At 37.3% G+C, this 18258-nt stretch overlaps 1 protein-coding gene across 2 annotated transcripts in view; it reads right to left on the reverse strand.

Annotated features, from left to right (window-relative positions):
* Positions 1-18258, reverse strand: part of CDK8 (cyclin dependent kinase 8) — a 96781-nt gene extending 78523 nt beyond the window's left edge. For both annotated transcript variants that reach the window (XM_007471452.1, XM_007471453.1), the window contains exon 1: positions 18116-18258. In XM_007471452.1, the coding sequence (XP_007471514.1) occupies positions 18116-18243 (128 nt within the window). In that variant the 5' untranslated portion in view covers positions 18244-18258. The remainder of the gene's footprint in view (positions 1-18115) is intronic.

Genomic DNA, 18258 nt, shown 5'->3' on the forward strand with positions numbered 1-18258 from the left:
ATCAAAAGTAAGGCAAAAATACCCGCAACACTACCATTATTAAAAAGTTACAGTCGGGACTTCCCTGGTGGCACAGTGGTTAAGAATCCGCCTGCCAATTCAGGGGACACGGGTTTGAGCCCTGGTCCAGGAAGATCCCACATGCCACGGAACAACTAAGCCCATGCGCCACAACTACTGAGTACACGTGCCACAACTACTGAAGCCCGCGAGCCTAGAGCCCATGCTCCTCAACAAGATAAGCCACCGCAACGAGAAGCCCATGCACCGCAACAAAGAGTAGCCCCGCTCACTGCAACTAGAGAAAGCCCGCGCGCAGCTATGAAGACCCAACCCAGCCCAAAATTAATTTTTTTTAAAAGTTACAGTCAATGCAATAACATCAGATTTTCTAAAGTTGAAGTACTAGAAAGGAATTAATAATATTTGTCAGTATTTGCAGTTGTTATGAATATCTACCTAGAAAAACCAAGACAGTGAACTAAAAGTGTTCAGAACTAAATATAAATATATGAGAAAATAAGTATTTTAAAAATATAAGATGAAACAGTCACAAATACAATTAAAGATTTTAACTAGGTAAGAACAGTAGAAAGGTAGATTAATGGGGAATCACTGAACTGTCTTTATTTTTGGGTAATATTTTTTAAATTGTATAATAAATAGCTAAAGAATCATTTTTTAGTATGTCAAAAATACATGAGACCAAATGACACATGAACTTATGCGTGACTACCAAATAAAACAAAATACACAGTAATAAACAATATGTAGGCTCTATATGAAGAAAACTACAAAGCTTTATCAAAATTCATTAAGATAAAATTTGAACAAATGAAAAAACATAGCCATATCGCTGAGTATGGAGAGTAATTAATCAACACATTTAACACAGTTTAAACCCAAGTAAAAAAATATATTTTTTAGAATTTAAATTGTTGATTTTAAAGTTTAGATGGAAGGGAAGTTTATGGAATAAATAAAAGAAAGAGAAAGACTATCATTTTTTTAAAGAAGAGTAGTGAAAGGGTATATGGTCTTACCAGGTATTATAAATCTGCAAGACTTAAAACAATAGGGAGTAACAGGAATAGACCAATGAACCAGTAGACAAGGTCCAATCTTCAAGAGAACTTAGGGTAATGGGGAAGGTGGCATTTCAAATCAATTGTAAAAGAATTATTCAACAGTATTAACAAGACTAGAAAAATTACAGTTAGAACCCTAATAACATCTTATACTAAATAAATTTAAGATTAAATAATTTAACCACAAAATTTTTTTTAACTTTAAAAATGTTAGAAGGAAATGTAAGAAAAAATGTCTACCGTGAAGAAAAATCAGAAGCAATGAAGGAATGACTGATGATTCCATATTAAAATAACATAGTCAAATATAAATACAGTCAAGCCTGTGTCCAGAATCTGACTTTTGAGCTTTGTATAATCATAGAATTCATTGCTGCTGATTTCTATCATAATTCACGTTGTCATGCAAAGTGTCTCTTAATAACTGAAGGCTGTCAGTAACCTGTGATTTCACCTTTTCTATAGTCTTACTCCCATGGAGAACTTCGGTTCTGACGGAGAAAGAGTGAAGAGCTTCAGTTTTTTTCTCCAGATATCTTTACATTTCTATTGTATTTTTAGTTGTGTACTGTGTGCTACAGATTTTTTTCAGTTTGTTACAAACACAATTTGGTAATTTCCTAAATTGGTTCTGCCTGCCTTCAAAGAGAAACATCTGTATAACCTTATAGGTATAAACTACTTTCTGGTAAAATGATCAGAATAAAATGAGCTCATGTCTTCCTGAAATTTGTGAGAGGATATACAGTATTACATGTTCCAGCAAATCTCGCTGTTTGAGTTTGACACTTGATTCAATATTTCTAGTATTCAGTAACATGTGTGTTTGTTAGTTATTCTAATTTGGGTCAGTTTAAAAGATACGTTGTGGGCTTCCCTGGTGGTACAGTGGTTAAGAATCCACCTGCCAATGCAGATGACACGGGTTCGAGCCCTGGTCCAGGAAGATCCCACGTGCCGTGGAGCAACTAAGTCCGTGAGCCACTGCTACTGAAGCCCGCGGGCCTAGAGCCGCGCTCCACAACAAGAAGCCACTGCAATCAGAAGCCCACGCACCATGATGAAGAGTAGCTCCCGCTCGCCGCAACTAGAGAAAGCCCACGCACAGCAACGAAGACCCAACACAGCTAAAAATAATAAATAAACAAAATAAATAATTTTTAAAAAAAAGATACGTTGCAAATTATGCATAGAAAATGTGGGCACCGTTCCTGTTTGCCTCTTGATCAGAAACTTCAGCAGGGCAGTCAAGAAGTCCATGTGATTCAAACTGAAATTCTTTCTTTAGTTGATGTAAGAAGTTAAATGCAAAAAACCTTTCTTAGTTTTAGGCCCCTTTGAAAAACCTTGAAACATGGAGTAGAGGCAGGGAACAGTACTCACTGAAGTAGAAATGACTGCCCACTTCGGAATCTTCATTGTATTTATACACAAATGTGCTTACATAAATCAGAGGCATTTTGTAGATGCTTTGCTGACTTGTTCACCTCTACAGAAACACAGAAACCAGACCCATTTTGTAAAGCAGAAAGTCATGTCATGTGGAACATGTCCTGTATATATTTCCTACATGGTAATGGAGTCTTAATGATAAGTACAAGGTGATAATTTAATGATGGGATTAGTCTGATCACTTAATATACACAATCCTGGAAGTGAATTACTTGCATCAGATATAGTGGTATTTATTATTCTGTACAGAGAGGAGAATACATATAAAATATATGCTTACGTTACATGCACACAGATTTCATGCTCCATAAATCTTTTCTATTTTTTAATTTACCTTTCTCTAAATGATGTGCATGGAATATGCCTTATTTACAGAAAATGATGTTCATAATTTGACTACGAGGAAAAATGCCTATATGGTGGTAACGCTAGTTAAGGCAAATGAGACAAATTATCAGTTTACTACATCACCAGTTAACATTTTATACTGTGATGTTCAAAAAAGAAAAGTTTAAACCTCAGATGTGTATTTTATTTTACAATCAGTTGTGGGATTGGGGTGGGAGTATGGGAGGGTTGGGGAGGAAAAGTTAATTCACCATGGCCACTGATGGGAATCTTTTTACATACCCACTATGAATGTTTCTATGTTTGTCATTTCTGGTAACTATCATGACTAAATTGGATAGCTTTATTTTACAAAGGTATGGAAAGTTTACAGAGCAGTGTCTAAATCTACATTAGTTGCATTTGCACTATATGTTAATGATATACTTTTGCAAATTATTCTGTAAATAAAATGATTACAGTATAAATAGATACAGTATAAATATCTGTATTTATTTAAAAAAAGAAGAGGGCTTCCCTGGTGGCACAGTGGCTGAGAGTCCACCTGCCGATGCAGGGGACACGGGTTTGTGCCCCAGTCCGGGAAGATCCCACATGCCGCGGAGCGGCTGGGCCCGTGAGCCATGGCCGCTGAGCCTGCGCGTCCAGGGCCTGTGATCCGCAACGGGAGAGGCCACAGCAGTGAGAGGCCCGCACACCGCAAAAAAAAAAAAGAATCTGCCTGCCAATGCAGGGGAATGGGTTCGAGCCCTGCTCCGGGAAGATCCCACATGCCGCGGAGCAACTGAGCCCTTGCGCCACAACTACTGAGCCTGTGCTCTAGAGTCCGTGAGCCACAACTATTGAGCCCACATGCCACAACTACTGAAGTTCGCATGCCTAGAGCCCGTGCTCTGCAACAAGAAGCCACTGCAGTGAGAAGCCCTCACACCACAACGAAGAGTAGCCTCCGCTCGCTGCAACTAGAGAAAGCCCGGGTGCAGCAACGAAGATGCAACACAGCCAAACATAAATTAATTAAATAAATAAATTTAAAAGAAAAATAATAAAGTTGGATCTTCCATGTTACAATCACAAAATTAAAACCAGTATTTAAAAGTGGAAAAGTATTAATATATTATGGCGAAAAAAAGAAGCAAAGAAAGAATGACAGATGATTACATATTAAAATACCATAAATAGAGAAAGAAAAATTGGAAATACTTACAACATGAATAAAAGAATTTAATATTCCAAGAAGCAAAGTACTTCACAAAAAAAAAAATTTAAGAAAAATATTATAGGAAAATGGGTAAAGTATGATCAGGCAATTCACCAAAGAAATTAAATAATGAAAAAACAAGAAACTGTAAGTTTAAATATTAATGAAACAAATGTAAATAAAACCATGATTCCATAGCTCTCCTATCAAATTTACAAAGATTAAAAGAAAATTATTTTAAAGATTAAATAATAAAAACACTGATCAAGGGAGTGGCAAACATTACTCCTGTTCATTATGAATTAGTTCAAACTTTCTAGAAGAAAATCTGGCTAACTAACTCAAAATGGATCCATGGCCTAAAGAACTAAAACTACAAACTACAGCTTTACAACCTTGATTTAGCAATGATTTCTTGGATTATGACAACAAAGGCACAGGAAATAAAAGAAAAAATAGACAAACTGGACTTCATGAAAATTTTTCACATTGATGTGTCAAAAGACAATATGCACAGAGTAAAAGGCAACCTACAGAATGGGAGAAAATATTCGTAAATTGTATATCTTATAAGGAATTAGTATCCAGAATATACAGAGAACTAAAACTCAACAAAAAACCAAACAACCAGATTAAAAAATGGGTAAAGGACCTGAACAGACAGTTTTCCAAAGAAGACATACAAGTGGCCAACACTTTTTTTTTTTAAATAGTAGCCATCCTAACGGGTATGAAGTGATATCTCATAGTTTTGATTTGCATTTCCCTGATGATGCATCTTTTCACGTGCTTACTGGCCATTTGCAAATCATCTATCCGATAAGGGTCTAGTACCCAGAGTACAGAAAGAACTCCTATAACTCAATAATAAAAAAGATAAATAACTCAATTTTTAAATGAGCAAAGGATATAAATATGTTTTTCCAAGAAGATAATCAAATGATCAGTAAGTACATGAGAAGTATTTACTGATACTGAATGATACAATAAGTACCATTCATCATTAGGGAAATGCAAATCAATACCACTTAATAGCCGTAAGGACAGCTATATTAAAAAAAAAAGGGGGGGATCAGTGTTGGCAAAGATGTGGAGAAATTGGAACACTTGGGCATTGGTAGTGGGAATGTAACATGGTGCAGCCACTGAGGAAGCAGTTTGGTGGTTACTCAACAGTTAAGCATTCAGTTACCATATGATCCAGCAATTCCACTCCTAGGTATATATCCAAGGAATGGAAAGCAGGGACTCAGATACTTGTACACCAATGTTCACAGAAGCATTATTCATAATAACCAAAAAGTGGAAATGACCCAAATATCCAACAACTGATGAATGACTAAACAAAATGTGATACATGTTAAATCATGGATAAGCCTTGAAAACATTATATTAAGTGAAAGAAGCCGATCACTAAAGACCACATATTATATGATTTCATTTAAATGAAATGTTCAGAACACGCAAATCCAGAGGCAGAAAGCAGATTAGTGGTTGCTTAAGGCTGGAGGGTTGGAGGGAAAGGGGAATGACTGCTAATGGATACCGGATTTCTTTTAGGGGGGATAAAAATATTCTAAAATTAAACTGTGGGGACAGCCACACAACTCTGTGAATACACTAAAAGATGGTGAACTGTACACTTAACTGTATGGTATGTGAATTATATCTCAATAAAGCTATTAAAAAACCTTATGAAGTATAAATGTGTAACTTCTTGAAAGGTTTTACTAATATTTTCTCCATGAAGACAACTGGTATTTAATTTCCCTACTTAGTACACACTGCAACTAAATCAAAACTACTTTTTAAACACTTTAAAATAAATAATGAATAACTAGCGGCAAATGTTATCTTACATTCCAAAACATTTCCAGGGTAATCATAGTACAGAATCTCACTAAGGAAAAATGTAATTGTACTGCATTCTGATTTAAAAGCAGCAAGCATACTTAAACTCAGTGAGTCCAGTTCTTACAAAGTGCAACAGAAATAGAGCAAATACTACATGGTCCAAGTCAAATAAAGATTAAAAAGTGGTATACTTGGTTAGTGTTTTTTGCTTGCAATGAAAACTTCAAGTACTTAAAGAAGATCAGGCTGAATCACCTTCCGAAACTGAACAGTCCCATCCCACCCCCACAAAAAAAAATCCGGAAGAGAATCAGATGAAATATGTTAAGTGTGTGCTACTTTGACAGACTTCCTTATGTTTTCCACATCTGCATGTCCAAGCCTAGCACATGTCAAAAGCCTAAAGGGGCTCTGCAGGTCAGCTAGTCTTGGCTAAAACAGGACAGTAGTAACTTTTGGCTACAGGGTATCTGGTTTAAACTCTCAAGCAGCCCTGGACTCTTGTGTACTAAAATAGATTTTCAGATAAAAAGATTAAATGTTTGCGTACTTTTTCAGCTTCTTATCTATCTATAAGGAGTAAGTACTTTCCAACTTCTGTTGAGGAGAAATTATGTCTATGAAGAAAGAGTTATGTTTAGCAGTACTTAAAACTGTTTTTAAAAGTCTCTTCCAAATTAATAAAATACATCAGAACTGTCTAGTAGATAATCAGCTGCCTGCTTACCTACATAAATAATTCCCTCTGCTGAATACACAAAGTCAAGAAATTCCATTGGCAGCAGAAAAGGAGGCCTGCCCAGAGGGGAATGCTACTGAGACTGGTGACAAGGAACAAGGCCAAAGCCAAAATCAGTACCAAACAGAAAAAGCAAGCCAAAAAGGGGAGAAAAGGAAAAGACTGGGTATAGGAAGGTCAATGCTGGTCAGGAAATGAAAGGATGACCAAGGCCAAGCAACAGGAAACAAGAGAGAAAGATCATCTGATGAAAGTGAACATAAAATAACATGTAAACTTAATAATGACTGTAATCTTAAGTATCCACAAGACTCAATTTTTTTATGCCAACCAGTAATCTAAAATACATAGGACTATGTGGGGAAAGAAAACCTAAAGCAAAATTTCCAAAAGAATAAACAATTCCAACTTTACAATGCATTTACCCCCAGGACTCAAGCATGTCATTATTATATTTATTTCCATTTCTTCCTTCCAGATTAAGTTTTGTTTTGGGAGTTTTGATGGGAGTATAAATGGCACATAAGATTGGACCTCCAAAGAGCCTGAAGCCTAGGCCTGTTAAAAAGACATTCCTGGGGGGCTTCCCTGGTGGTGCAGTGGTTGAGAGTCCGCCTGCTGATGCAGGGGACAAGGGTTCGTGCCCCGGTCTGGGACAATCCCACATGCCGCGGAGCGGCTAGGCCCGTGAGCCATGGCCGCTGAGCCTGCGCGTCCGGAGCCTGTGCTCCACAACGGGAGAGGCCAGAACAGTGAGAGGCCCGCATACCGCAAAAAAAAAAAAAAAGAGACATTCCTGGGAAACTGACCTGCATTGCAGCAGTCCAGCAGTTATGTACTGGGTCGTTACCAGTAACATGTGCTTGGGCGTGATGATCAGTCTCTAGAACTTTTGAGAGAAGCCAGGAGGGATAAAACTCCCTGTGGATATAGCAAGGGAGCTTCTCTTGCTTCATGAAGACTTTGCTCCTTGCCAGTGGTACCATCCACAGCAAATATCCCTGTGGGGAACTTTCTGGGTACCTGCGAAGTTCTATCTCCATCTGAGAGAATATTGTGTGGAAAGACTGATATAAAGGACATTTATTGCAGTACTGCTTAAGGGCATAAAAAAAAAATGAAAGCAACCTAAATGTCCTTCAACTGGATATGTATATTACATTATGTTCATAAAAAAGAATGACGAGCTGATGAAATGAATTACGTTACATGTGCTGTTACCAGTCTCTAAAACATATGAACTGAGAAAAGCAAGGAACAAAATATACGTATACGCCATCATACATTTTGTGTTTAAAGATGATGACATAAAGTCCTTTCTAACTAATTCTTACACATAACCCAGCAACCACTGATAAATGTGACTTTATAAAAATAAAAGTTATGCATGAAAAATAATACCATAAAGTCCAAAGATGTTTGTGTCCACAATCTGGAAAGCACACACAAGAAACGTTATCAGTGGACAGCTCTGAAAGAAGAAATGAGTGCCTGGAGGAGACAGAGGTGAGAAGACTTAAGTTTTCACTTCCTCAGTGTATTTACATTTTTTGCATACTCATGTATTATTTGCTCAAAATGAATGAAATATTAAAATAAATTTTAAAGTCGACCCAGACATGTATCTGCTCCCATACGCATATATACAAAGAGGGGCTGACAATGATCTTCCTGCATATTCTTACACTGTTTGCATTTTTATCCTGAGAGTTTACTAATTGTATAATCCAATCTTATTTTATAACAGAAATACAGCTGTTGAAAGTATACAATCTTTGATCCTAAAATTCCACTGCAAGAGCTTGATACTATGTTGAAGAACTGTAGTCATATTTTCTAGGAGGTACTTCCCTAACTGCAATGGCTAAAATTTAGAGACTACTTAAATTTCATCTATCACTAGAGAACTGGTTAACTGGATACATATCTACTGTGTGTGTGTGTGTGTGTGTGTGTGTGTGTGTGTGTGTGTGTAATGTGATGCAATAATTAAAACTGATGATTTAGAGCTATATTTACTGACATGGAAAGATGAATATGCTTTTTTTAAAAAAAATATCAACATTCTCCATCCGATGGATCTATTTATTTATTTATTTATTTATTTTTTGGCTGTGCAGCATGTGGGATCTTAGTTTCCCAACCAGGGATCGAAGCCACGCCCCCTCCATTGGAAGCGCAAATCTTAACCACTGGACTGCCAGGGAAGTCCCGCATAATATTCTTGAATGAAAAAAAATAAGGTCACAGTAGATTTCATTAATCATTTTCTCCATCACAGCTGTATACCACTGTATTGTAATTACCTGTTTACTTGCCTGTGCCCCTCAAAGTCTTTAAGTTCCCTAACGACTTACAACTATGGCCTGTTCACTGCTGAATCACCTATACCTGGCACAGAACCTGGCACATTAGACATTCAATGAACAGCGACCAAATAAACTGTAAATACACATATTTGCCCCCCCAAATTACAGCTAAAGAGACTATAAAGGAACATCAAATATTTAAATGACTTAATTTTACATTTAAAAGAACCTTCAATGTTAAGTCAGCACTAGAAAACAAATACAAGTAAGTACTCCTTACTCTGTGCTTAACATTTTCTTGGAAAATGTGTATAAACTGAATTTTTGGCAAACTGAGTCACAGGATAAGTATGCTAGGAGAGCTCCCTTACTTAAAGGGCTTCTTTCATAAAGTGAAAAAACTCCAAACAAATGTATTTATTCTACACGAGCTTAAATTTTGCACGATTTATTGGTTTTCCTTAAAACAGAAGCCTCATAAAAATAATTTTTCAATACCTACCTCCTCTTTCCCCTAAAATAATGACTTGCTTAATATAAACCATAATACCACTGTTTGACAAGTTTGGGTTTTTTTTTTTTTTTAATCCCTTAGCTCTCTAGACAAGCTATAAAATTCAGGTGTACAGAAACACCCAGAGTAGGCATCAAGATGTGAAGAATTCCTCTCCTTAGGATTATTTGTTAGAATTCATGGGCTATAATAAAGTTATGGATTTTAAAGAGCTTGTCTAGAGAGAGGAGTAACTGAGTTACCTTGAGTAGTTGTTAAACTATATAATTTTTTATTCACATAACAAAAGGAAACTTCAAATATGAAACAACCACAGAGTTTAAACAAAACTAAATGTCAACTCTGGTTCAGAGACTAATTATATTTTCCTTAAGGTTAGAAATATAGGTCTGATCCCCATGTAAACTGATTCATTTACAAGGTATACTTTAGAAAATACTTTATTCTTTGTAGTGGCTCAATTTTTCAAATACCTGGGACTTCTATTTGGTTCAGTCAATTAACAAAGCTTGCATCTGCCTTTGGCCTTTGTTTTTGTTTAATTCTGTTCCTGGTATCAATTTAGCCAGCCCATCAAACTGCTTCTCAGGGTATTTTCACAAGGCGCTGCTTTTCTATTCCAAAATATGCTCAAGTTTTTAAGTTTAGCAAGTTTAAAAGGAAAATTTTCAAATATCAATTTTAGGTACACCAAAAATTAAAAAGTATTAAATACCTGTGGACATTTGGCAATATGCCAGGAAGTAAGGGGAATACAATTACTGCCCTAGAGGAAATCCATAATATCTAACCCATAAACCTTCATCAGAAAGACCCAAAGGACATATAAACATTAACCACATATACACTAATGTAGTTACATAATATATCTATGAAGAACTATGTTTTGCAGGGTGGTGAGTGAAGAGAGAATTACTGGAGTTGCATATTAAGATAAAGTAGTTAAGATTTCTGAAGCTAAATGTTAGAACCAATTTCAGCTGACGGAAAACTGCTCCCAGCACAAGGTGCTGCCTGAGAACAAGCTCGGAAGGAGGTCTGATTTGATGGAGGAGGAGCAGCTGTATTAGTCTGTATTGCAGAATCGCCACAATAGACTAGTGTGTGAACACTTCCTGGGAATAAGGTGGGCTACTGATTAATAAGGTGTCCTGGGAATTAAGGTGTCCAGGTCTTGTGAACAGAGGACAAATCATGGTTCTAAACCAAAGTCAAGGTAAAGCCACTCAAAAGTGGTTCTCAGCTGCTTTCAAAAATTTGGCAGTTTCTCAAAAAGCTAAACATAGAGTTACCATATGACTCTGGGTATTTGCCTAAGAGAACCAAAAACATATATCTACACAACAATTTGCGCATGAAGGTTCATAGCAGCACTATTCATAACAGCCAATAAGTAGAAACAACCTAGATGTCCACCAACTGATAAATGGATAAACAAAATGTGGTCTATCCATACAAAGCAATATTTTTCAACCATAAAAAGGAATGAAACACTGACACATGCACAACATGAATGAACACTGAAAACACTATGCTAAGTAAAAGACAAATGGCCACATACTATATATTTCTATTTACATGAAATGTTCAGAATAGGCAAATCTATAGAGAAAGAAAATAAATTAGTGGTTGCCAGGGGCTGGGAAAAGAGGGAATGTGGAGTGACTACCAATTGATACGGGGTTTCTTCTGACACGATAAAAATGTTCTGGAATTAGGTAGTGGTGATGATTGCATAGCCTTGTGGATACACTAAAAGTCAGTAGACTGCACACTTTAAAAGGGTGAATTTTATGGTATGTGATATATCTCAATTTTAAAAAGGGGATTCTCAGCATTTTTTCTGTGACAACACACCTGAAGGACAAAGCATAACTCTATCAGTAAAAGCAGCCTACTACAGCAGGGACTGGTTTTGTGACTTTGACAATCACTATACTAAAGAATCTTGAGAAAATGATAACTTAAGGGTCTTTAAGTATTAAGATCAAACTAACGGGTGAAAGTCACTTTCTAGTGACAACTTCAAGAACTGCCTTGAGGTGACAACAGATATTTTAAGACAAAAAATATCACAGTAGTTTCTAAATAACAAAGAGATGGCCAAGGCCTACTTAAGCTGCTGTGAAGGAAAGGATTTACAAATTGTTCTGAAAGAGGTAAGAACAGTAGGATTTTCATTCTCTAGCAGCAACTAAGAACAGAAAAAGAATAAAAACATAAAGAGACAATGAGGGTTGGATTCAACAATACAAGGCACTACAAAAAAGATGACACCAGCCACAGGGAAGAATACATATTTATCAACACTGATTTGGCATATACAGTCCCAACTTACATATGGATCATATTTCAAATGTTTGTAAATCATAATTCTGAACACAATTGCCAAGAGAACTAATTTTTGAAAATGTAGGTAAGCTTGCAAATGACCTACAGTAACTTCTAATAATTTGTCATTATTTCTATTTCCTAGCTGAAATTCAGTTGCCGGAAGCCACCTCCCTACCATCTTCTCACACAACTGAGAGTCCCAACAAGAGGAATTCCCCTCCGACCTGTTGGCCACCACCATCTCATCAGCACAGAAAATTCTGGATCCCTACTCCTCATGCAGGTGAGGCCAAAGGAGAGTCATCTGCTATCCAGAGCCACTGTTCTGCCACGGCAGTCTTACATATGAGAGATATTCCTAAATCAGACAGTTGGATTTCAGAGGCTGCTTGTACCCTGATTCACCAACATTCTTGTGATGGGAAACTGCCACAGAGACAATTAAGGTGCTCAGTACATGCTGATAAATGTATCCCCATATTGAATCACAGAAACTTCATCATGTCCAATGGGTACAATGGAACACCTGTAGCACATGTATGTAGCACTACACAAACAGCAGGAGCTCAAAGATGCCGGCAACAGAAAAGGTGCGGTGAGCAAAGGCATAGGAAGAAATAATTCAGACCCACAAAATCTGTTGGGGTCTTTAAGAGCACAACAAAAAAAAACCCTTTGTCCTATTCCTCTTGAAATGCCCTTTCTGGGACTTCCTTGGCAGTACAGTGGTTAAGACTCCACCCTTCCAATGCAGGGGACACGGGTTCAATCCCCGGTTGGGGAACTAAGATCCCACATGCCCTGCAGCACGGCCAAAAAATTAAAATTAAAATTAAAAAAAGAAACTAAGTTAAAAAAAGAAATGCCCTTTCTGATGAGCTCTTCCCTGTCCTTCAAGAGTCAACGAAGTGCTGCCATCTCTGAGAGGTTTATCCTGAAAACCCTAAGCAGTTGGGAGCTTCCATGTCTGTGTTCCAATAGCACCTTGTATTAATTATCATAATGCTTATTAAATTGCTATAGTTTATTTACGTTTGTTTCCTCAGTAGGTGTCTTCTGAAATAATGGAATATTTTATTCATCTTGGCATTCTCAATACCTTGTACAGTGCCTGGCAGATAGAAGGGTCCAGTAAATATTCACTGAGTGAATGAGGGAATGGATTTCTTCCAATGTTAGAAGAAACAGTAAAATAATCAAATAAGCAAATCCAAAATGAATTAATTTGCCAGTCTTGCTACTAAGAAAATGGGCTCTGGGACTTCCTTGGTGGCGCAGTGGTTAAGAATCCACCTGCCAATGCAGGGGACACGGGTTCGATCCCTGGTCTGGGAAGATCCCACATGCCGCGGAGCAACTAAGCCCGTGCGCCACAACTATTGAGCCTGCACTCTAGAGCCCGCGAGCCACAACTACGGAGCCAGTGAGCCACAACTACTGAGCCCACGAGCCACAACTACTGAAGCCCATATGCTAGAGCCCGTGCTCCGCAACAAGAGAAGCCACCGCAAGGAGAAGTGCGCGCACCGCAATGAAGAGCAGCCCCCGCTCGCCGCAACTAGAGAAAGCCCGCGCGCAGCAACAAAGACCCAACGCAGCCAAAAATTAATTAATTAATTATTTTAAAAAGGAAAAAAAAAAAATGGGATCTAAGCATGAAACCTCAAAGTGGCCTACCCAGTGGATCTGAATGCACTGAGTATTAAGGCAGATAAATTCAACTGCAAGTAGATAAGAAATGCATAGTGAATATTCTGCTTGTCCCTTTCCATCACATTTTTTAAATGTTATAAGGAATATTCCTTATTGGGCATGCAAAATCCCCACTGATGGGGATTATTACATGTTGTATTTGGCATTTCTGACATCTAAAGGAATACTTAAATCAAACTGAACCTAGATACAGGGTTCAGCAATATTCAGGAAGAAAAACTATTCAAATCCTTCAGGGGAAATAAAGGTTTCCAACCAAATTCTGATCACAGCTAAGGAATTAAAGCTGACTTAAAAGCTCTAGTGCAGATCAAATCAGAAGCGTTCCTCGTGCTAGCCACCAAATGAATGGTTCACAGGATGGGAGCAGCCACATAAATCCCACACCTTAAGATGTAAACAGGAGGGAATGCCACAGTGGTACAAGGCATGTTTGGTAAGGGAGCTGACAAGTCTTTGGAAGCTACTTATTTTCTTTTTGGCAGTTGATGAGAACCCACATTAATGCATGAGACTAAGAAACATGGATGTGTATTGCTGTCTAAAGTAAAATTTTTGTCTTAGTGGTTGCTTACCTGATCTTGCAAAAGTATTTTATATTTTTACTTCCTCAAATTATAATACTAGGAAGGCCCTAAAAATGACCAACTCAAACCCCGTAATTTTAGAAATAAGGAAACAAAGGTCTACAAGGGCAAATGATTTGCCCAAGGTCATACTGGTGATCAGAGGCAGAGTCTGAACTCAAACTCAGTTCTCCAGTCTCCCCAACTTAGAATTCTTTGCACTAGATGAAGAATTTTCACATCCTAACATGCCCTATTAGAGTCTGGTCCTATACACACACACACACACACACACACACACACACACACACACACAGACATACACATATGTGTGTGTGTGTGTATACACCACATAGCTACACACTTACTTTTGCAGCACTAGAAAAACTAGGGCTGTTCAGAAACATACTAAAAAAGTATCAGTTAATTGAAAAGACTAGTTCTGTGATAAGGCATTCATGTTTTCTGAATGACCCACTAAAACACCAAATCCCCATGTCTATGTTTATATTTATCTTAATATGAAGCATAATGGTTAAGACCCTGGGCTGTGGAGTAAGAGACCAGCCTGTAATCCCCCAATTCCAGCTCTGACATTTAATTAGTCATGTAACCATGGACAAATTTGCTTAACCTTTTTAAACTTCAGTTTCCTCAACTATAAAACTGAAAAAACACAACTGACTTGTGGTACTTGTGAGGATTCAACAGATGATGGCTGTAAAGAGCTCTGCCCAGGTCCTAAGACTTACTCAGTAACTTAGCTATTATTATCATTACCACTGCCTACTAATCTCTGTGCTGTCTACAAAAGTGCCCCAACAAAAGTTTTCTGTATCTCTCTCTCTCTCCCTCTCTCTCTCTCTCCCTCTCTCTCACATTCACACACACACAATCCCAATTATATAGTATCTGTTCTTTTGAACACAGAATACAGCAGCCTAAGAACCCTATTCAAGAAAAGTCTTTTTGCTTTTCTTTTTTGGAAATCAAACTCTTACCCCAAATTAATTTTTAAATTCTACAATGTTCAGTGCCAATAATGAGAATTTAGAATTTAAAAACACAAATTGTTTTCTGGTTCTCACACTTTTCCATTCCTTTAAACAAGATAAGTTTGGTTGCCTAAATTCTGCAAAGAGGAAATGCAATTGACTCAGAAAGAAAATGAATCCCCCTGCTTCCCACTGAGTACCCTTTTGGTGTTCAGACACAAAGGACACTATCTCATTTATGGTGACAGCGAGAGTGAATTATTCCCAAGATTTACTGTGCATTTATGTTTTAACTCTATTAGAATCTGAAAATAACACAACTATAAAAAGCCCCCTTTCCATGTATATAATCATGCCTCAAATAAAGTATTCCACCTTCCCCACATTCCTTAAAATGCTGAGTTTACCAAAAGTGTAGTATACTAGCAGGAGAGTACTATTAATACTTAAAATCAAAGAAATGACCTTTCAAGCTGTTTTATTTCCTAAAACAATAATTTAAGCAGCTAACTCCTCTGGCCTAAATTCCATTACTAATTATTCATGTCTATGATGCTCACTGGACAACTGAAAGGACACATTTAGATACCTTCATTTTAAGAGCCAAATACATCTAAATGAAATTTATTTCATTTTATTGTAAATCTCAGTATTCTCTTTGAAGGTGTTATTGTCTGGGTTCCTAGAGTTCTCTGAAATTCCAGTTGCAGAATATATAATTTCATTTGAAAGTAAATCAATACTAGAAACAAATTATTTGATCATCTTTTTATAAAAGATTAAACAGCCACAAATTTTATTTTACCAGGACTAAAATGCATTAAATTACATTTCACTGACATAAGATCAAAAGAGCTTCATAAATACAATGCTTCATTTTACCAGAGTGAGGTTAATAAGAAGCCGAAAAACATTCCCTCTGGAGCACAAAAACTGTTTTAAGTAATTTTAAAACTCTCTCGACATTTCATCCATTTTTTAAAAAACAGTTCTTCCTATATACAAAATCATTAGAGGTTACTGGAAAACAAGCCCAAAGAATTATAAACAAAAAGTTAATTTTTCCAAAATGCAATGCTACCTACTTTTTGGTTATCATGAATGACAAAGAAATGTTCATATATTATACATTCAGCTAATTTTAATTGTATAATTTAATCTTCTAAAATTATTCTTAGCCTAAATTAAAACTTGACCATGAGATATAAAATGTAGTCAAAAGTACCTCTTGCTAATAAACAATATTATAGTTTTTCATAAAATGTAAATTCAAAGTTAATAAAATTTGTATGTTTTATTAGCTTAAATTGGTAATTTATGAAAATAGATCTGGTTTTTCTCAGAGAGATTAGAAAGAAATTAAGATCACCAGAATTTTATAAAGAAGATGACAGACTGGTCAAATGCATTACAATGTCTAATCTCATGGGATCAGGGATTTTATGAATATGCCCCAAACTGCATAATATTGGGGGACAGGGAGATGGTGTAAGTCCTTTAAAAAATATTGTATGGGAAGTTAACAAGGATAACTTTTTAAATATGTACGTTATTACAGAGTAATACTTCAATGAGAAATATAATTAAACAACAGAGTCAACAACATCTCCAGAAGCTGATTTCTCAAGTGTCACCAGACTATCCATTCTGCTAAAGAGTACTTTTAAAGACATGCAGCACCCACAGTATCAAGTTTTCAAATCCCTACCTTTTGCATATACCAGTACTGCTTTACTGCTGCATATAAAAGCACTGAAATGCACATTCCAAATTAATGAGAATTCCTATCTTCTTCCTCTTAGAGTCCATTTTAAATTATTTTAGAAAGATATCTCAGTAAATCTAAGAAAAAATGTTGAATAGGTAGATCCTTCCTTCACCAATATTTAGAATACTAAAGTATTTATAAATATGGCTTCCCCCCAACCCAGGTAAATTCAGCTTTATGAATGGTTTCATTTTTTTAGTGCTAATATAGTTCTGAACATAACCTCCTGTGTGATTTGGGGGGAAAAAAGCAATTATCTTAAACGTTAAACAGCAGCTAACCAAACTAACAGCGATGTTCAAGTAAACCTACTTTGTTTATAATAAAATCTAAAGATTATATAACAAGCTTTGACGTTCTCTTTCCAGCAGTTTCCTACAGTGTCAAAGGCGACAAAGACAACATCCGTTTTTAGAAGAGGAAAACAGGAGTTAATAAATTATATTCTCTCAACTAAGAAATGCCTTCTCTTTTGTCAATATCACAAGCTATTCACCTAGTGACAAAGGAAAAATGAACACTTCACCTGCCGGTTTCCGAAACTAAATTGGGAGCGTTACCAGTCACAGACTTAATATTTCTCGGGAAGAATATCTGAAGCAAAGAGATTACTGAAAGTTCATTGCCAGCTGCTACATCTGGGGGGAACGGCCTGAACAAGACTCCCCTATTTGTCATCAGCCTTTTTCCTCACCACCCACCCTGCACCAAACCCCCATTGTTCTAGGTAAAACTCACAGCTAATGATATCGAAAGAGTAACTACTACGTTTCTGCGGCAGGTGATCACCAAAAGGAACTCTTCAGAACCACACTGACTTGCTGATTTCTTTCCCCAAAATAAAATCCGAATTTGATCGTAAATCAATCACAAACTGGTGGGGGAAAAGGATCTCAGCTTCCCTTCCAGACTGATGGATGTCAGTCCAGAGGCAGTTGAGGAAAGCCCCAGAAGCTTCCCATAATAAATCGACCCCCCTTAAAGATCATTTAAACTGACGTTTTTTCATAAGGAAATTTTTTAAAAATCTATACCGAAACCCCTGAAAAAAAAGTACACAGCTCCCTTGCCCGACGAGCGGCGCCAGGAGAGACAGAGGCAGCGGCTCGCCGGGTCTCGTGCGGGCCCGGCCCCCTCGGCACCAGCTCCTCCCCGAGCCCGGCCGGCCGGACCCAGGCCGGAGGGAGGCTGCCCACCTGCCCGGCGCCGCCGCCCGCCCGACGCCGACACTCACCCATCCTTCCGCTTGGCTTTGTAGACGTGACCATAAGTGCCTCGGCCAACTTTGCAGCCCTCGTATTCAAACAGGTCCTCGACCCGCTCCCGCTCGCTGCTCAGCTTCACTTTAAAGTCATAGTCCATTGTCACGGCCTGCGA

This window comes from Lipotes vexillifer, unplaced genomic scaffold, assembly GCF_000442215.2.
Source record: "Lipotes vexillifer unplaced genomic scaffold, Lipotes_vexillifer_v1.1 scaffold543, whole genome shotgun sequence".
Taxonomy (NCBI): Eukaryota; Metazoa; Chordata; class Mammalia; order Artiodactyla; family Lipotidae; genus Lipotes; species Lipotes vexillifer.